Source organism: Rattus rattus, chromosome 3 (assembly GCF_011064425.1).
Source record: "Rattus rattus isolate New Zealand chromosome 3, Rrattus_CSIRO_v1, whole genome shotgun sequence".
Lineage (NCBI taxonomy): Eukaryota > Metazoa > Chordata > Mammalia > Rodentia > Muridae > Rattus > Rattus rattus.
Window position 1 is genome coordinate 158,733,710 of NC_046156.1, and position 22,536 is coordinate 158,756,245.

A 22,536-nucleotide genomic window follows, 5' to 3' on the forward strand; every position below is an offset into this window, starting at 1 on the left:
CTTATTCTCCCACCAGCTTCTCATGAGAGCTTTGATATGGATGTGTTCTCCCGTGCCTAGTTTACATCGTCCTGGGAATTGAACTCAGAAACTTATGGACACCAGAGATCCACTCTACCCATGAAGCCTCCTTTTGAAACTGACATTATATATTTTTAAATTATTTATTTAGTATAATTTTGTGTATGTTCTCACATGTAAACCTGTGCACCATTCGCATGCAGTACCAAGAAATGCCACTAGGTGGTGGTGCAACGCCCCAGAATTGGAGTCACGAATGGAGAAAGCAGGTAGTGCTGGGAATTGAACCCAGGCCTTTTTTAATGAAAACAACTACTATTTCCTGCTAAGACAATTTTCCAGCCACCATGATTGAATCTTTTTATCAACAAATATTCACGTAAATGTGTTCTGCTTCGTTTATTAATTTTACTGCCAAGGAAATGCAAATTTAGGTAAGTAGAATTTGCACTGGCTTTTTGAATTATTTTTCCCATGAATTTTTATCATCTCCATATTTGGTGTGTTCAGGGTTTTCCACATTCATCCATAACGCTTGTGTGGATTGCATTTGTTTCTATTGTATGCTGAATCACAACACACTCTACGTACATGGATATTAACACAGATTTGTTTATCCCCTAAATGTCTGTTGGTTCTTTTCTATGCCAAAATATCTCGGTATTAAATGTGGTAGAAATGAAGTGGCAATCACAGCGATTATTTTGATTAGCTCCACAAATGCTATTGGCAGCCTCTGGTTATGGCAGTTTTCGCTGAAAAGTTTCCAACTCAGATACTGAGAGTCTCTTGGGATTATTTAATTGAGAGCAGACTGACAGTATAAGCTCACACTTCTGCACTTTCACATATTCTTCTTTCCCCGTGCACCTACTTCTCCCCCTCCCTTTAGTGTTCTCAGTCCACTGTATTACTCATGCCACCTAATCTATCCCAATCTGATGGATTAATGTTATTATTTATTAATAATTTATATCATATAATTATTCATAATGTTAATTGATAGTCAAGATTATTGAACAATATGAGAGTGGCCATGCAAAAACCATGTGCTTTTAAGTGATCTTGGAGATGCTATTAGTGTCAGAATCTTCTTTGTCAGCTCCTGAACTGGTCACTGTTTGGGAGAAGTTGTAGGCTAGCAAGAACTGTATTGGTATCTCTAGTCAATAAAAGATTGATGTTGGAAAATCAGTGTGAGGCTCTTCCGTGGGAAAAGGCATCCCCTACTTTAAGTACTGAACTCTAATTCTGTCACAAGATACAACTCCAAATGGTCTCCCATTCATTATAGAAAATATATCTCTTAAAACTGCACCCGATGTGCTCTGTGTGTGTGTGTGTGTGTGTGTGTGTGTGTGTGTGTGTGTGTGTGTGTGTCTATGTGGGTAAGAGGGAGAGACAGAGACAGAGAGGGGATAATGACGTTGCACAGGAGGTGGAGAGCATCTGGGATAAATTTAGGAATAGAAATTAATATGATCATTTAATTATTAAAATTTAATTATCAAAATTAACAATACCATGTATTAAAAACAATCAAGATTTTAAAATCTGCTCGAGACAAAGTGACATGACTCAGGACACAAAAGTGCGTCATTTAAAGTTGGGCTCTGTGGACACCAGCACGATTGACTGGTGAATAGAATCTATGCAAATAAAAAAGCAGATGATAAGACAAGTTTCTCTATAACCCCACAGAAATACACATTATGAAATATGAGGGATGTCATTAATATTCATTTGGTTTGTATTACATTTTTGTGTGTTTAAGTGTAAAGAACACCTGAAAGAAAAACCGTGAGCTCACAATTCATTATTGATAAAGAGCAAAATTAGTTTTATATAGCTGTTTATATGTTTAAAATTATAAATGACACAATTTTCCATATTAGAATATTAATTTCACAATTTGATTAGCTTTAAAGATTGAATACTAGAATTTCAGGTGGTAGGATGAATTTTCCCTGTACTCCACTCTACCTGGAGAATTCAGTGTAATTAGAAATTATTTCAAATTACACACGATGAAATTGTGTCTAGTAATCTGTTTTTTCTGAACAGTAACAATTCAATAAAAGATATAAATTAAAAACTGATGATTATTTAAATGAAGGCATAAATAAAAATTCTATAATATTTTCCAAAATCTTTGAAAACATTTCATTTTAATTAAAAACATTTCAAATAGTTTCATCTCACTCTTCCTTCATGTAACACAATATTTGCAAATGTACAAGTTAACCTAGAGACTGAAATATGTTACTAGAAGGTGATCAAATATTGTTTTTGTGAAATGAAAGATGATATTAAAATAATAAAAATGTGAAAACATAACTTATCTCAGAATTACCTGAACCTTTCAAGCATTATAAAGATGTTTGTCTTAAGATATGAGCAGAGTTACATGATAATAAAAATGAAAGAAAAAGAACATGTTTCCTCCAAATGAGATTATTCTTAACAGCAAAGTATTGGAAGATATCATGTTGAAATTGCAGGTTGGATTTTCTGACATGAACGTCTGAATATGAGACGTTCCATAGTTCCTCTAGCTGCACTGTTGTGTTGTGTTTTGTTTCTTTGGTTTTGTTTTCTCTCTCTCTCTCTCTCCCTCTTTCAATCTCTCTCTCTCTCTCTCTCTCTCTCTCTCTCTCTCTCTCTCTCTGTGTATGTATGTGTGAGTATGTGCTTGTGTGTGTGTTTGTCTCTGTGTGTGTCTCTTTGTCTCTGTCTGTGTGTGTGTGTATTTGTGTGATTTTTTCATTCTTTAAAGACAAAAAATACATTTTTAATTCCTAAATAAATTAGCAATTGTTTAATGAGTAGACAAAGGAACACAATTTCAAAGGTCTGATCATCTCTGCTTTCTTGTATTGTATGTATTACTATAAAAGTCTAAATGAAAAATCGTATTGCAGTGATGAATGGGTTCTTAGTATACTGCATTAAAACACCTGGTGCCATGTGGTTGAATGTCAGGAATAATTTCTAATCAAGTTATTTAACCTCTAGTTTGTTCCTGACATTATCTGAAGACCTGTTGTATAATTCATTTGTTTGTTTTCTTTGCTATTATTTTTATCTTTCATACACTATATGTTACTCATTTTCTTTTCTACTTCCTTTCCTTTGCCTGGACTTCTTTACAGTTCTATTCCTTTATCCTATTTTTTTTTTAACAATTTCAATTTACCTGTACCCAGGACAGTCCTTGTCTTTCATTTCTACACATGTTCTCTTGCTATGTCACTTGTAAAGAGTGTTTCTCTAGTAATAAACTCAAAAAGATTTAGGGTACACTCTACAAGACACATGTTCCTTGATGCAACCGAAATGCGCGCGCACGCACACACACACACACACACACACACACACACACACACACGCACGCACATCAAAAGTTATTTGACTTTAACACAATGCGTCATGAAGTTTTCTGTAGCTCAACTCATAGTATGCTGATATACACCATATCAAAGCATTTTTAGCTACAGCATTGTGAAAGTCTACTTCATAGACTTGCTCTACTTATCACAATTGAGGTCGCTTACCTAGAAGAATGACAACACAGAGAAGAATAGCGATTAGGGCTCCTGTGCTCAAACCAGCGGAGGACAGGAAGGCTTCTGCATGGCAGGTCCGCACGCGCCCATCTCTCTCGCATGCACAAACCCTGATGGTGAGGGTGCTGCTGCTGCTGAGAGAGGGGATTCCACCATCAGAGATCATAATGGGCAGATAATACACATCCTGCATAGTTCGACTAAATCTCCTCCGCCTTGTCAGAATGCTGGCTGTGTTATCTATGACAGACATAAGCAGAACAAAATACACTCAGTAAATCTGCCATTGAAGGTTCGCATTTCCTTTCATGGACACAATAGATATAAGCAAGTTGTTTAGCTTATAAAATGGACAGTACAACATGAAGGGAAAACTATTAAAAGAATAGCAAATACTCTCCAATTAAGGGACATATTTGAGAAGTTAATATAGCCACCTTTAGGAATAGGGATAGAGTGAAATGAAAGAGCGGAAGAAAAAACAGTGTAAATATTTTGGAGACAGACATAGTTAGTAAACAGTTAGAGTACACAGGGCATGAAGCCAGTAGAAAGTCCTGGAAACTTCTGAAACAGAAAGACTCTGGTGTTGAGAGATTGGGGAGGCATTTCTACTCTTTCAGTAAACATCTAAGTTCTCTTTCTTTCCATTGAATTTGAATGCACAACACAACTAGGCAGTAAGACTCTTACTGAATATTCTTTAGAGAGAACACCAAGAAACCAAGCTGCAGGCTTTCTTTCCCACTGTCCACCATAGTAATGGAAGGTGCTGGGCAGGCTGTAGGGAAAAGGTCAGTGATCTTACCTAGTTATAGACCTTGTGTAGCACAACACTGAACCCCCTCACCATTTGCATTTTTGGTGAGGATAAGCACTAGAATTAGAGCTAAATGTGATTAGCAGCAAAAGAAATGGGAACTATTTAATGGTACTTTGAGCTTTCAAGAGAACTTTTTGGAAATGGTGACATTAAACTGTTTGCCTTTTCTTTTCAGCTAAGGATATGACTTTTGAAAGGAAAAGAGAATTTAAGAAACAATAGCCTCTCACCTAGAAAGGCTTAGCACAGCAGAATAATGAGCCCAGACAGGGGATATCCTTCCTCCACTGGAACCACACAAAAGTATACTTGATGCAACACTCACTGAACTTAAAGAAGGAACTCTGAACTTTAGAAAAGAGCCTCAAAGGTGCAATAAAATATAAGCTACCAAGTATAGGACAGGTGCTAAATTATTACATTATCATTTTAGCTTATTTGATAGGTTTATATTGTCTACATCAATATTTCTCTATTCATATATCTCTGCATCTATCATCTTTTCCATATATATAATATGGAATTTTATATACATATAAATAAGGCACACATTTGATCTACTATATTTAAAGTGGCATTTTAATCCAATAGTGTGTTGAGTAACTATATAAGATGATCATAAAATTTTAACAAATTATGACAAAAATTTTAGAATAGTAAGAAGAATACATGTCCAGTATAGATTTAAATGAGCCAATGTCTTTAATAAACCCAGAAACTGCTAAATTTCTTCCAGAATATATTAAGGTAATTGTGTTTGCAGCAGATGCACTATGATTCAGTGCAGAAATACCAACAAACCCAATTTACTCCTTTAAAAGTACTCCTTATTCATTATACAAACAAATTTCTTATTCAGAAATGAATTTGAAAGCCTACTGGCTGAATACGGTGAGTGCCTGAGCTTGTGTACAATATTTTATGTGCAGATGTAATAATATTGTGATGCCTTAGAAGTCGTGAAATTCAAAGCCTTTTAAAGCAATAATATCCACTGTAATCATTTATTTATAGAGCTGTGGAGTGCAAGAAGTATTTTAATTGATGATATTATGTTATTTTTAATGACTATATCATAGTAAAAATATATTATGAAATAGGTTTTGTATTTCAACCTCTATTTCAGTAATGATAGAAGGCTATAGACTAGAAGTAGCACAACAGAAAATGCTATTGGCCATAGAGCTTGGATATTTCCCACTGTTTTTAAATCCCACATGGTAGATCCGAGTATCTGACCTTCTTTTAGTAAGCTAAATGGAATTAAAGTTGAAATAAGACATCCTTTAAATACATTTTCAATAGATAATAAGATTCATTTTTACATCCAACACATCTTAGGGAGTACTAAAAAATAAAATCTTGAAGGGAAAACTAATATATATGTATTCCTAGTCATTTCAATTTATTCCTTTTTATAATGAAGTTTTAAAGATAAATTGTATGAGGCATAGGCAAATAGACAATAGAAACAATCTTCCTAAACCCAGTACAGCAGTAGAAACATTTGAGATTCTCTGTTGTGTATCTAATTAGAGCAAATGTTTAAGTTTTGTTATTTATCTGATGACAGTTGAGTACTGCCCCATCCAAATACAAGAATACTTAAGATTTTATATTCTCAATATTCCCTGGTTCTCCTGCAGCTGTAAGAACTATCCATAAATTAATTATTTGAGCCCAGGCATGACTCAAGTTTATCTCAATTTCCTATAAAGCTTTGCTTACATAACAGGCTTTGATATAAACTGTGCTCATCCATAACTTATCTTCTGTCAGTTTCTTATTACATTGCCATGTATTACAAAGTTAAAAGGAAAACAAACTGACCAAATGCAAACCTTCTTCAGCACAATCTACTGGGCTCTTGGAAAAGAGTCATTCCCTCTTTGCCTCTTGCCTTCTCCTTCACAAAACCCCAAGAATGACTCCAATCTCAGTGATCGAGCTCTGGACTCTCTTAGTTCATTTAGGTTTGCAAACATCCTGTGGCCTCACTTGTCTATCTGCCAAAACTTCAACCTACCATCCAACATATCAGTGGGTTCTCATTTGCACCCTGTAAGGACATCCACCGACCATCTGCCACCCTTCCCCTTCACAAACATTTGATTTCCCAATAATTACAACAATCTAAAGATTCTTCTTTTAGATTCATAATAACTTCTCAAAATTGTGTTAGTTACTATACTTAACACACATACTGCATAGAGAAAGCTTTCAGAGCCTAGAAATCTATCAATTAAATTTATTTTATTAAATATAGTATAGTAACATTTTTGAGTTCTTTTTTCCATGTTTATCACTCTCATTAAGAAAATATCTCTTAGGTCAAGATTTTATCAATATTTTGATAACAATAGTCAAAACATCTTCAGTCCATTAGACCATTAACTACACAGAAAGGTTATATGCCTCTACAACAATGCACATAAAACACTAAGAAGAAAATATAAATACAAAGGAACAAAAATGAATATCATGCTATCAGAAAATCTTATGAAGAACGTGAGTGTTAATTTAAGAGAGGGTAAAATAAGAAAACATTAGCCAGGCAGGTGAGTCAGTCAGTTTATAACAGCATTTGAGAAGCAGAAAGAGGAATATGGAATCTTATACAACAAGCATATTCCTAGTCAGCTCACAATCTCCATGATTTATATTGACAGACAAGTCTCAGGAGAATGAAGACGTAGTTATGAATAAGGAGACAGTTGGGTCCTAAAACATAAGACACAAAGACTAAATACCAAATGATTCATACATTTAGCATAGCGATATAATGTTATTATAAGGGTAAAAGCTACTGTGTTAAAATTTTGAAATGTAAATGCTAAGGGACATGTTTACTTATATACCTGCAAAGGGGTATTGCTTTTCTCATTGAATAGCTGAGGCAGTGTGGAAGATAATACATTTTCAGTCCCTGAAGATAGTCTTTAGTCATTTATGGTAGACACATATTTCTAGTCTTTATATTTGTTCAAATGCTCAACTCCCCTTTATGTAGAGGTTGGGCAGGTTACTCCTGCCTTGTTGTGGTTCTTTGCCACGAATATAATGAGGTAAAATGGGCTGACTGTGTCTTCGGGAGCGGAAAGGGAAGACACACGTATGGAATGCTTTTTATGTGACATTTTATGACTTTTTATTTCCATAGAGAATGAGCCAGGTTTCCTTTTGTTCTCCTTGTGAGGGAGAGAATAAAAGGTGAGAGACTGGGGGTTAGTAAATCCGGGATGAGAAAATGAATTAAAACTACTGCACAAAAATAACACCACATATCAACAATGCTTAAAACGTCCAGAGAGAACAAAAGGACATTTTTTCTTTTCTGTTTATACTAAAAGATCTCCTAAAACTCCTTGCTATGGTCGAAATTCACACTTTCCTACTTCAGGGTCGGGTGGCACGCTCAGTGTTTAACTTCACGGGATTCACCCTCTGAAAGTCTACAGCCAGAGAGCAGCACACTTCTGTCCGGTGAAGCCAGATAAATGGCAGTAGCTGGTGACCCTGAGATTTGACTGGTCAGGGAAAGAAGAGCGACTGTAAAATAAAAACATGCCTCAGCTCCTCCTTGACAGGAGTTAAGTGACTCAGCAGGGCACAGCGGCTGCCGCATCCATTAGAGAATGTTGGATGCTTGGTTTGTAACTTAGGGGCGATTATGTGTGCACTATTTTGTTTAGGAATGGGAGAAATCACTAAATGTTTTCTTGAAACCCTGTGGATAAAAACAGAATTTTAAATGTTTACGCTCGGTGGCGAGATTAAGCACATTACAACACCAGCTGCGAGCTCTTATTTGAAGGCCAAAAATAAAACTATGGGGATATTGACTGCTATGCAGCTGACAATGCTAAAGAAATATATATAAAAAACAGCACTCAAAAGCTCCCAAGGGCTTCTAATGTGTCTCATACGAAATGACTGTATTGCATACCAGTGCTGTGAAATTTGAAAGAAAGAGCATCAGAAGATACACTAAAAGCTACAGAGTCGGGACTGAATCATTCCATATGCAATTTCTCCTGAAGGTTTTCAGTGAATACAACGCCAGATTTACCCACACAAACCATTGTTATATTTTTCTTTTAAAATATAAGCAATTCATTATGTATTTTTGGAAAGAAAAAATAATATCACAAAAATAATTAAACATAATACAATGAAGGCAAAAATAAATGTTTTAAAAAAATAGTAATACAAAAATAGAGACTAGAAATAGAGCATTGTTCTTCAATGTCTACTGAAATCAGTGTAATAAAGCCTTGGTTCCCCAGCCTGCGCACACGTGACCTTTACAGGAGGATGCTACTGAGAGGAAGTTAGGCTAGCAGGTGCGCCCTTTTTGTGTGTGTTCTTGCTTTCCTCCTGCCACTGGGTGACTAATTTTTCTCCTCAAGCTTGTCCTGATGCTTTGCCTCACCTCAGACTTAGAGCAGCGCGAACAACTGACCACAGGCTGAAGCTTCTGAAGCCGTGACTCTTCTTCAGTCTTTTTCCCTTCTTATTAATTCCTTCAAGAATTTCATAATAGCAATAGAAGGTTGATTCAGCAATAACAGGTTTGGGTAAATATGATTAAATAATCGTTTTAATGTATTTTATTGTTTTAAAATAATTTATATATTTTTAAAAAATTGTTGAATTTAAAATATAATTACATCATTTATCCATCCCATTGCTTTTATTTTATTTTTTTTCGTTTTTTCGGAGCTGGGGACCGAACCCAGGGCCTTGCACTTGCTAGGCGAGCACTCTACCACTGAGCTAAATCCCCAACCCCATCCCATTTCTTTTATAATAATCCTCCTACACTATGTATCAGCCCTCTTATCCTTGCTGCCTCACAAATTCATGGTTCCTTTCCCTTTAATATGTGATTTTATATATATATATATGTATATATATACATATATATATCACATATGTGTGTGAGTGTATCTATATATGCATATATATCACATATAAATGATATATCACAAATATATCTATATTTTAGTAATATTAATATCTATAAGTATCTATAACTATATGAATATACAATGCACAATATATTAATGTATGAATATATTGTATAATGCTACTTAAATAAATATGTTTTCAGAGCTTACTATTTGGTACTAGAAAAAAAAAACAAATCAGAGTCATCTTCCCTGGTGAGAGATTTATTTTTTAAAAATATGATTAAATATATAACTTTAAGATATATATCAAATAAAAATGTAGAAAAATTTAAAAGAATTAGCTATTTATGTCAGAAAATTACCATAAAATCTCATTAGAATAATTCCATTGCCAATCTTATTTGAAGCAGTATTTACTGCAATCAATGTAAATGGACTGGGAAACATACAAGTTCTAAGCTAAATATTTTTATTACAGTATTACCTACAGCAATGAGAATGAAAATGCACTAAAAACAATAAGAATTTATAAAGTGTAGCATCAACTGTCTATGCACATAAACATAGAGTGTAATTTAAATGTTAAAGAGACAAGGCATTTCAGTATCCTACAAACTGTGTAGATAGCACTGTTACAAAGTTATAGATGATCTATCCCATTGCTAAACTCTGTAGGATTCACGAATACGCTTTTCAGTTACAATGATGCCTAGGATTTAGTTCTCCAAATCTGTTTTCATTAAATAAAACCTAGTCTCTAAAATCCTAGCAGGAAGTTCCTGAAACATATCAGACCTACCACAGCTGACTACAGATGGCTTTACATTAGAATAGTAAGTTCTTCTGACATATTAACAAAGCCATGAACAAAGTTCTTCTAAAACCAGAGCCCTCATCTAATCTATTAATGATATGTTAGCTGATATTTTGGTTACAGCTCATTTATTATAGCTGCCAAACCTCGAAGTTAAACTTATTTGATGGACAGATAAATTTAGTGTTAAAATTAAAGTTTTACCAGTTAGAAGGGAAGGTCCAAGAAGGAAAATCTGAATACCAAACAACAAATGTTTCGTCCATTTCTGGTCACAGTTTCACACTTACTTTCTTTATGATGGTTTTTAATTACTTTTTGTAATATTTTCGGTATATATTTTCACATGTTTCTATGTATGTATATCTTCGGTACATAGATATCACAAGAGGGCATCATATGCCATGGCCAATTTTTATTTATATATATATATATATATATATATATATATATATATGCATCTATCCATTTTATTATCTTAATACATGTGATACATATTTATTTATTGAAGTAGAGAGAACTTTTCAGATGAATGTTGTGAATTTCTGTTTAGAGTAGCTCAAAGTTTTCTGTGGATAACAAATTGATTATGTCTGCCCAAGAGATGAATGACGATTCATTTAGTTATTTCGAAGAATATACAACTTTGTCAAATTTACAAATTATGTTTCAAGAAGTAAAATGTTTCAAGACCTGCAACATTTCACCTGATAGGTTTTTCTAAGCATTGCACACAGGGATTCTTCTGTCACTTGCATAAACCTCCTTGCTCAAAACTGTTCTCTGTGCTCACTCTATCGGGCCCAATCACACTCCTAATACTTTACAAGCAAAATGCTAAATGCTCTCTCTGCAGTCAGTTTGCTGGCTTGCATTGCAAATCACATCTCTCCTGGGATTCTTGTTTCTTCAACCACACAACAAGGGCCCTGGAGCAGGAGTGGCAGGCGATTTAATTCTGTGAATTCCACACAGCTTACACCTCAGTCTGACATACTCACTGCAGAGTACAGGGCACTTCAAAGATTAAGTAGCGGGACCAAAACGGTGTTAACCCAAGAGCTGACAACAGATTTTTCTCTTAGACAAAAAAAAATAAAAAAAAAAATAAATAAAATAAAAAAAAATTTTTCCAAGCTGTGAAGGGAAGAGAGGTGCTGACTGGAGGTGCAGTGAGAACTGGAGCAGCGCCCGCTGAGGAACAGTGTGAAGTGTCAGTTGGAGAGAAGAGGATGTGCTGTGCCGACTGCCTTTCTTTCAAAGACAGTCGGCGGGGCTTTGACGCTTTCACTATTGCGTAATCGCTGAAAATTTCCTAAGCATACTTATTATTTAACAGATTTTCTATTTTCTACTATATTATTCTTTATTTACAGGTAATTATATTCTGTGCTCAGTCCATTGTTTCTGGGAGTAGAACAATTGCATATTGAGTAGTTCTTTGTTTTTAAATAAATGAGATCTTATTTATCTTGACTTTGCCTTGATGGCACAATGCATTTTCATTATGGAACTTTATGAGAGCTCAAACATAGTGGTGTGCACTTTCTGAGCACTGAGAGGATATATATATATATATATATATATATATATATATCCTATATATCCTATATATCATATATATATGAGAGAGAGAGAGAGAGAGAGAGAGAGAGAGAGAGAGAGAGAGAGAGAGAGAGAGAGAGAGTTTTTTGAGTCCTACCTTGAAAACTACTCCGGATTATTTGCTACTAATTTGCAAAAGACTGTCTAAAACCCTATCCACTCTAAACCATATCCACTCTAAACCATATCCACTCTTTTTTCTTTACAATTTAAATTCACTATCTGTAAATTTGCAAACTCTTTCCTCATTTATAAAGTTGAAGGGTTTCTCAGCTTATAAAGATATTCTTTTCAAAATGCTACTTTTTTGTACTTTGTAGTTATTATTACACATATATGGTATAATTTGCTCAATATATTTAAATATATATCACACAAACACAATCACACAAACACAATCACACACACACACACACACACACACACACACACACACACACACACACACACATCTCCCCATGGATGATGTTTGATGATTTGGTGTAGTACGGCCAGCTGATGTGATATTCCCTAGAGGAAGATTGTTTTCCCTGCTCTTAGCATTTTTTACATGCCTGAGGTTCATTATGTAGCGTTGAACACTTCTGGCTTTTTTCTGTCCTCATTTGTCTGTTTTAGTTTTCATTTAGTAAGTTATTTTTTCCCTTTCTTATTTCTAATAGAAAACTCTGTAGTACATACTATTAAGTTTGGTATTTCAAGTTACTTGATCCCTAGTGCTTGGGTTAGTTTTCTGTTACTGTGATAAACTATCAAGGACAACAGCAGCTTAAGGAAGAATTTATTTTAGGTTGCACATCTAGAAGCAGAGAGTTCATCATTGATAGGAAGCGGAAACCTGGAAGCAGTAGCTAAAAGCTAGATCACCATGTCATCCATTCAAGGGCAGATCAACAGAGCCTGAAGCAGGCAGGACTTTACACTGTCTGATCCGTCCCTAATGAGAGACTGCTTCCTACCTGTTCTACATACAACCTGCTGAAGAGCATTACCTGCTGAGGGCCATGCTTTCAAACACGGGAGCCTCTGGAGGAACATTTCTCATTCAAACTATGAAACCTACCATATCATGTTACACATACTGCTTGGAGAGATGGATCAGATTCCCAAGATGTTCCTAGTATAATAAGAGACCCTAGAATTTATCCAACACCTAAACATCTTCTTGGAAACCTCAATGAATATTTTGGTATATCAAAAAAAGACATTTTTATTTAACCGTTTAATGGAAAGTTTTCAGGGATGGATAGAGATTCGTATAAGGTTATGAACTACTATTGCAATTTCAAGGTATCTACTCCTCTCAGGAGAGCTAACCATTTAGTACAGTCTGTCCATGTTTATCTTAGGTTATAGTATGCTTATTGAGAACATTGTATGGTGAAGGGCAGAGAATTTTAGCAGGTTTTAAAAAGTGACATTAGAAACCGAGCCATAGAAGCAGAGTACTTTGGGTTTATATTAAGGGGTATGGCACGAATGACAAACTGCCATGAAGTGAAAGTTCTAGAATGAATCCCAAAACTTACAGAATATTCTACACTGGATGCTCAAAATACTAGAACTTTAATAATTGTGAAGAGGGTAGAATCTTTTAGGTCCTGAGCCAAATACTTCAGGGCATTCTTAGCACTGCAAGGAACCATTTACTGCTCACCTCTGTATGCGAAGTCATATCACTCTGATGATGAGGTAAATCCCTTTCGAATGTGTGTTGCTTTCACCAAGACAAAAGGAAACTGAACATATAGGAAAGCCTCTGAGGTCTCTTGCCCGGAATTTGTGACGATTCAGTGATATCATAATGGATGTTTACACTAATGTATTTGTAGATATCAATTTATAATTGTTTTTGTTCTGTTATTCTAAAATTTTCATGAAGCTGTTAGCATATAGGTTTATGAGAGCTGAGATAAGCTAAAACTGTGATGCCAGGACTCAGTTATTTATATTTGGCTCAGTAATGAAGTGTCTCTGATTCCCTTCATGTGTGTTTTACAGCACTGTGGCCCATCCCAATTTTCAGGTGTTTTGGAGATCTGCATGTTGCTGCAAATTGGTGATAATGAGTCAATTACAATTATATTCTAAATATCAAAGATTTTAGTATATTAGTAGCAAACCATAGCCATCGTTATGAAGACAGGTACTCATTGAACAATGTCTTTTTTCCAAGCTGAGTTAATATCCAGTCTATTTAATAAAATTATACCCAAGTTTCTCTAGGCTTTTAAAATAAATCAGCATAAAGGAAATTGGAAATGTGTGTTTAAGCCAAACTGTAGTCCACTGATTACAAAAGGGAACCTTGAAAATGGAAAGCAAGTGTTTGTTTAGTAGGACAGGACCCAGTGCAGCAAGATAATTAGGAAGATTAAGATTCCGCAGAAGAAGAAATCTGAACGGTTGACAGAGAGCGAGTAGTGATTTATTTGTTCTACCTCCAGTGGCTTTTCTTAAGAGCCTCTAAGGAATCAAGATTACACACTGGAGACAGAGCTCTTGAAAGTTTTCCGGGATGGTATTCAACCTGGAAATGAAAGATCTCAGATGGGTGTGACTGATTTTTCTCTGAAGAGATTTTGCCAAAGTGCAAGGATCAATTGGAAATTACTTCTGGGCATCAAGCAGAGAGCTGAAGCCCTAAACTAAAATTCTCTGAAGGTAAGAGAATAGCAACGAAGAGCTCACTATGTCTATCCAGGTGACGAACAGCCAACGAATCTAGGAGCACCGTCAATCTAGGAGCACCGTCATGGCACAAGTAAACTCCCAGTAAAATTCTCCTGACTTTAAGAAACAGAGAAAACAGATACCAATACACTCTTCTTAGCTTGCCTTCTGACTGGATTCATGTGAAGATCTGTGGATGGTTTTTGGAGGAAGCAGTGAATCTTCTCTATGGAAAGTAGTACCATGGAAGCCTCTCTAAGTACTGCAGTTTGGATGTTTCAATCCCTTCCACAGTGAAGGTTGGAAACTTAATCAGCAATGTATTTCTGCTGAAAGTTGGGGTCCCAATCAGAGGCTAATAGATATGTTCATCTTGAGTGGATTTATGCCACACTTCAAAACCTCCTGTGATTAGATCAGGCTGATATAACTCTTAATATGGATATGTCCAAGAAAATACACGAAAAAATTGAAATGATTCATCAGTGCCTTGGATGTCTATTATAAAACATGGCCAACAACTAAAGTAGTGAGTGTTTGGAACACATTTTCTCTGACAGACCCCCTGCCTCCCTACCAGATCATTAGCTCAATGCTGGTGTTTCCTTGCAGTCTGTTCCCAGCATATGTCACTGTGAGTAATGAAAGCTAAGTAAGCCCAGATAACTTTTTGTAATGAAATGAAGCATTCTTGACAATTTTAGTTCTTCGACTTCCTGATAAATGAGTAGATTCCAAATTAATGAGGAAATAAAATGAGTTATAGCACATGTAAAGAAAACATGAGCACTGTATTAAATCATGTTACTCGGAATGGAGTTCATATACAACAGGAATCTTACTATGATACAGACAAAAGATCCTTTTTCCAGTACAAGGAGCCTTGTTACTTCCTATTAGCTAATCTAAAACCCCATAATTACTATAGTATCAGTCTCAGATGATTTCACACACACACATATGTTGTGGTTTGCCCTGAAGTTATCTGTATTTTGATGCTAATTCCACTGCCCCAAGGACAGCTGCCTAGTCAAGAACTCAGGTGACTTCACCAGAACCACCTCTCCATTGAATTTGTAAGTACTGGTGAGGGGCAGGTACAGGATAGAAGGAGGCCTGTCATTGGAGGAGAAGGAAGGATGGGCGGGAGAGAAGTTTGAAGGAAGAGGAGGAGACGAGGGGAGTGAGGAAGAGACAGGAAACAGAGAGAGGGTGAGAAGCCATGGCAGGTGATGTTAAGATTCTGCTCTGTGTATTTACAGGTTGTTATTAATGTTCTCAAGGGATGGATAGTACCGGGCTTTGTATGTTTAAGTGGACAATTATATCTTACCAATTGGATCTAAGATTATTGTGTTGTGTGTTCTTTTATGTGAGGGTTTGAGTGTAGGAAAGTGTGCGGCTGGGATGTGTTTCCGCCAAGATATCTAGCAGATACCTTGGGCACCGCGGTACAGATCTAGCGGGGCAAAAGACAACTACTCTTTTTTACATTTATATTTTTACAACAACACACATACACATACATATATATTTTTTATTAATGAATCACAAGTGGCGTATATGTTCTCATAGGATTTAGGTAAATGACAAACCAGCTACAGTAGAAGAGTCTATCTCTGTGGTCTTACAACATGTTAACATGCCCTCATGTACGAATGCTCAAAGAGGACTTCATTCATTGCTTCTGAATTAAGACAAAAATATACTTTACATATATTCCAGTAAGCTTTATAAATTCTGACTCGCATCAGTTATCCCTGGTATTATAGGATGAAAAGGGATGGCGTGTGGGGGTTGGGTACATGAAGATTGTATAGGGCAAAGAATCCATGATTGTCTTCTGAGACAAGCATCTTGATCAGGAAGTAGGATTTATAGAGTACAGTCCTGGTATAACTGATAAAAAATAACATATTATCCTCAATCTTAAAGTTTTGCCCAGTTATTACAAATAAATATGACTTTTTTCCTTCTCATAGTTGATTTTCTATGAAAAACTTTAAAGCACTCATTCCTAAGTCTTACTATGTTACTTGTTTTAAGTTGTTGATTTCTCTATCTTCCTTTTAAGACAAGAAATGGAAACCTAGTTCCCATAGTCTGTGAAGATTAAATCACTCCAACTTGTCTCTCATGGCTCTTTTTAATATGATTTCCATATTTCTTTTTTAAATCTGTTTAGAATTTTTCTTTTTATTGGTTATTTTATTTATTTACATTTCAAATGTTATCTCCCATCCCAGTTTCTCCTTCACAAGCCCCCTATCCCCTCCTCCCTCCCCACTGCCTCTATGAGGGTGTTCCCCCACCCACCCACACACTTCTGCCTCAGCAGCATTGTGTTTCCCTATCATGGGTCATCAAGTCTCCACAGAACTGAGGGGTCCCCTTCCCAGTGATATTAGATAAGGCAAAACTCTGCTATATATACAGCTCTAGCCATGGGTACTTTCTGTGTACTGTGTGGTTGGTAGTTTAGTTCCTGGGAGCTTTGAGGGTTCTGGTTGGTTGATATCGTTGTTTTGTTTTTTATTTTTCATAGATGCTGACATCACTGGGTTCTTACCACTGCATTATCCTCATACTGGTTCAGTTGTACACTTAGCCATATAAGACTTTCAACTTCCTGTCTAAATCACTTTGCCATTCTTCTCTTCTGACACTAAACTTTCATCTTCTTTAATTTGGTTTAAATATGCTGAAAACTTGATTCTAACTTCTAACTGCAGGACAAGTAGTGTCATATATAAGCACATCAACCACTGTCTTTATTCGTACTACCATTTCAGTGATGGTAGTTGTATTGGCTGGAGTTATCACAGAAAGGAGCCTCCCTTGAGGAAATGACTCCATGACATCCAGCTGTAAGGCATTTTCTCAATTAGTGATTGTGAGTGGTGCCATCTTGGACTGGTAGTCCTGGGTTATACAAGAAAGCAAGCTGAGCAAATGAAGGGAAGTAAGCAGCATTCCTCCATGGCCTCTGCATCAGGTCCTGCCTCCCAGGTTCCTACCCTCTGTGAGTCCTGACTTCCTTTGGTGATGAACAGCAATATGGAAGTGTAAGCTGAATAACCCTTTCCTCCTCAACTTGCTTCTTGATCACGATGTTTTGTGCAGGAGTGCAAACCCTGACTAAGACAGTAGTGGTGGGTTTTAGAAAGCACAGGAAATGGATCCTGAATCCACTACTGAAAACAAAACAAAACAAACAAACAAACAAAACAAAAAACCACCCATTGTATAGAAACTGACATGGAACATTCCCAATTTACTTCCATTGAATATATTAGATGATTTTCTATCTACACAGGAAAACTCATTAGACTTATATGGCAAGCTACAACATTAGTGTGGAAATTAAAAGAAAATATCACTGCTGTTCTTTGATAATATTATTATGCATTTTGTATACAAATTTACTTTAATTAAATAAACAGAGTAGATACACACTTTACTGTGCTATTCATCACATTTCTCAGTTCTGCCCAGAGTTAATTGTGTGTTTTATGTTTGTTCCAAGTGTGCAGAGAAAGGATAACAGGCTCCCTATTAGACTGATGTACTATTGTCATCCACCAGGACTCTGCCAAGTGGTAAATTGTAGACCACAGCACATTCAAACAATACACCAAAAGATTTGTAGGGCATATGGGTGCTAATTAGGAAATTATATCTACTAATTACGTTAATAGCCCCCACAAAGAGCAAATAAGTGCCTTGTGGACAGGGAGGGATCAGTGGACAGACCATGTAACCAAAGATACATTTTTCATAGTTACTAACTTTGCTAGAATCTGTTTCTCCATAGAAGAGAGATTAAACAAAAATAATTCTAAAATAATCTTACAATTATGCATATTTTCTGTCCATTTTTAGCAAATATGCATAATAAGAGGAGGAAACACATTTTGCACATCGCTTCTTGATAGCTTTACTAATGTAGGATGATTTCAAACATGACATCTATCTAGCTTTTTGACTCTGTCTGGGTTGTATTTTTTTTCACTTTTTCTAATTTAAAAATATTTTTTGCCTTTTATCTGTTTCAAGGGTGATCATAAACACTTTTGACAGCAAAGATTTCTCTTAAAAATTTGCCCATGAGCACATTGCATATGTATCTCTTGTTTAAAGGAACACTTCTGAGTAAATTCAATCACTGTTATTTGTACATATGGCTCAATTTTAAATAGAAGATATTCACAGATCATAACAGTAACATCACATTGAGTTTGAATGCCAATTGACAAGCTGTTCGCGTGTGTAGAAAACTGAAGCAAAACTAGGCATGCTTGCACTCTCTCAGTCATCTCAGTCAAAACAGGAAGCACATAAATCAAGAAGACATAATGATGTTCACCTTCATTGTCCTTAAGTGTGAAATTTGGGTTCATGGGCAGGCGTTCATCAAGAAAAAAATTAAATCTTGGTCCATTGGCAAAGTCATCTTTATCAGTGGCAGTGATGGTGTGGATAACCTAAAGAAAAAACACACACTAACAGTAAGCTTAATTTGTTTATTCCCTTGATTTTAATTATACTGTCATTTTAGTCATTGTAATTAACAGATTTTAAAGACCTATTTTGCAAGTAAAGTATTTAAAAAACACATCAAAGAATCAATTAACTTGCTTTTTGGTTCAATTGGTTTTAGGAAAAGACATTTAGTTTAATTTATAAATACCCACGCTTTATTACATCATGGTACAAACATCTATTTTCTTTGTGAACCATGATATCTTGGGGCTTATTTTTATTATGACTCACAAAAATTTGGGGATAACAGTCATAAAGTTTTGGTGAAACTTTCTGTTTTTGAAAACAGGAAGCACACTTGCATAAGTATAACATTCCAGTGTCTGGGCAGCCCAGTGTCCAGATAAAAGAGTGTTGCTGTATAGGTTGGTCTCTGTATATTAATGTACGAACAATCGAGTCCCCCTTTTTAAGGATTTAAAAGAAACAAGAAATGACAGTGCAGGCCCTAAATTTCATGTGAGAGAAGACTGAGCTGTGAAATGCACAGTTCCTCTAACAGTGGTGCAGGCCACTGAGATCTCTCAGTGAATTACTGATGCAATTTGTCCTTGGTGGTGGCTCAGACAAGGAAGGAGTCCCAGTTAATATTAGCAACAAGATAAGGTAAATTACATGAAAAAAAATTTTGGTGGCAAAGGAGAGAATACAAATTCTAATTACCTTGGCCAATCCTGCATTAAAAATAAATATTCAAACAAACAAAAATATATAATGCCTCTAATTTAAAATATTAGTGTTGAAATTGTTTGGGCTATTCACTTATATTTCTTTTTAAAAAAGAAAAAAAACATGACACTAGAATCTATTAATGGAGTAGATTATTCAGAATGCAAAAATAAGGTTTTTCCAATATCAATATCACAAGAGAAAAAACATAAAACTAATATGGTTTCTCCATTATCAAGATGTTTTACAAAACATGTAACACATTTAAAGAATAACACAGTGAAAAATCAAATTCCTCTCTATATACTGAGACCATTGACTGGTAAATGTAATAACTTAGTGAAAGCAGCAAGAAAAAGAACAAAACAATAAAACAATAGAATGCTCTAATATCCTGAGACAGTGTATAATAATACTAAGTGGCAGATTTCTTCTGCACATACTTGGGTCTCAATACACATCTCTGCCATCAATCATCAACCTCTGCAATCTCAGTGGGAAACTATTCCTCAGTCCCCACTCCTGAATTGTAGAGAAAGAAATTTTTATCTTGCTTTCCTAGTTTATTTCGCTCTAAAGTATTTACTTTAGAGCTGAAAGTTCATCCTGTTGTTTTTCCTTTCCATTCCAAGTATAACTACTTCTCCAAATAGATCTCTTCTTCTCTTTTGACTTTTGACACCAAGTAGACAAATGGGCTGATAGAGAATCAAACCAATCTAACCATTTTTCTCCAATGTGCAAAATGCTTCAAATAGAGTTCAAAATGTTGTGCCAACTGAGTAATACACTTGCATTCTGTGCACATCAGTTCTTAATATAATTTAAGTAAAAATCATGTCTGATTTTCAAATTAGTTTCAGGGTTAAAAACACTCAAACACTACACCTTATATCTCAGTGTCTCTCCCCCCCCCACGCACACACACAAACGCACATGGATGCACACCCCATGCATACATTTGTACACACATGGACCAATATGCATAAGTACATTTCCTTCATCATGTTTTCAAAACTAATCTTATACCCATGCTGTTCAGTTATTATGAATCTTTTGTTTTTAATCATAATGTCCCTGAAATATTTTATAACATTATGAATTATATGCAAACTGCATCTTAATACAGAATTTTTGAAGAGTTGTTAAAGACCAATTCATCTAGACCAACTCAGAAGTTTATCATAAGTTCACAAGGAGGGTAATATTTTTTCTACCTTTTTAAAAATGAACTTATAAGAAAAGGTTCTTTTTAATCTTCTTAAAAATATGAGCAGCCACCCACACACTCTTGCCTTCCCACTCTGGAATTCCCTTACACTGCGGTCATGGAGCCTTCACAGGACCAACGGCCTCTCCTCCCATTGATGTCTTACAAGGCCATCCTCTACTACATGTGGGGCTGGAGGAATAGGTCCCTCCACGTGTAATCTTTGGTTGGTGGTTTATTCCCTGGAAGCTCTAGGATGTCTGTTCGGTTGGTGTTGTTCTTCCTATGGGGTTGCAAATCCCTGCAGCTCCTTCAGTCCTTTCTCTAACTCCTCCATTGGGGTCCCTGTGCTCAGTCCAATGATTGGCTGTGAGCATTGCCTCTGTATTTGTCAGGCTCTTACAGAACCTCACAGGAGACAGCTATAGCAGGCTCCTGTCAGCAAGCACTTCTTGGCATTCACAATAGTGTCTGTGTTCGGTTTCTGTACATGGAATGGATCCCCAGGTGGGGCAGTCTCTGGATAGCCTTTCTCTGCTCCACACTTTGACATTATGCCTAATGGATACTGAGCTGTAGATAGAACTCAGGGTCCCATTGATGTTAGACAAACATCTACCAACAGACCCATATTCCTAGCTAAGAAATAGCTCTTAATGTTATCTACCTCTGAGTTTACCTTTAATGAATAGTAAAAAGGCCACAGAATATTTGATATGAATAAAAGAAAACTTTCATATTTAGGCAAATATAAATTTGGTATGGATTCACTATAGCTTAGGAATTGACTCTAAATCTCATGCATACCTGACTTTCATTTCAATGTGGTTTTCAATAAAATTACAAACAATATATTTTTCAGAAGTATAAACCATATTAACTTAGAGTATCCATGTGCTGCTATTTATAACAGTGTTTATTTTGACTTAGCTGCTGCTATTGTACTTGCTTAGAACTTGAAAAAGTATCACTATCTATCATAGAAACATCATGATATGTTTAGGTATTCAAAATGTCATAGGACTATATTCAACATAAAGAAATTATAGGTGTAGGTATGAGTTCCTGCAAGGGAAACATAAACAGACTTCATAAAGTTTACTACTGAACTCAAAGTTTAAATATTATTGTATTTTAATTTGGAGACAAAATTTGTTAAATTCCATCAGAAATCCTGTTACCATGAGTTCCAGAATACAACAGAAGGGACAGAAAATCTAGGAGATGTTTTTCTATTATGTTCCAACTACGGATGTCAAAATGGCCAATGATGGTTTGTTTAAATAAGTTGGAAATTATACTTAATTACTTAATTTTTTCTCCAGAATGTTAAATTCACTTGAGTACCAGAGTTAAAAACATGTTCAACATCCATAAAATATTGAATTCCCAACAAAATGATCCAGCTGGAGACAACCACATTAAGTTAAAAAGTCTGTATCAAAGAGAAAATTATTACGAGTGTTTTCTCATTTTGAGTTTTACATTATTAAAATGTCTTTAAAAGTAGCATTATTAGCCGGAAATATGATTTTCATCATATCCCTCCTTCACCCAAATCTTCATGAGTTCCGGGTTTTAAATAGAGGTAAAGATAAATAGTGTGAGTTGACAGTCAAGCGGAAGCCACCTAGGAGTATTAAGTGAACTTACAGGTAACAAAGGCAAACAAGGGATTAGTAGCTCTGTGTGGAGCATTA

The 22,536-nt window shown here is 35.6% G+C and overlaps 1 protein-coding gene across 1 annotated transcript in view; it reads right to left on the minus strand.

Annotated features, from left to right (window-relative positions):
- Nucleotides 1-22,536, minus strand: part of Cdh18 (cadherin 18) — a 242,554-nt gene that overhangs the window by 4,841 nt on the left and 215,177 nt on the right. The window contains exons 8-9 of the mRNA XM_032898746.1: nucleotides 18,782-18,899; nucleotides 3,576-3,827 (exon numbers count right to left, since the gene is read on the minus strand). Of these exons, the coding sequence (XP_032754637.1) occupies nucleotides 3,576-3,827; nucleotides 18,782-18,899 (370 nt within the window). The remainder of the gene's footprint in view (nucleotides 1-3,575; nucleotides 3,828-18,781; nucleotides 18,900-22,536) is intronic.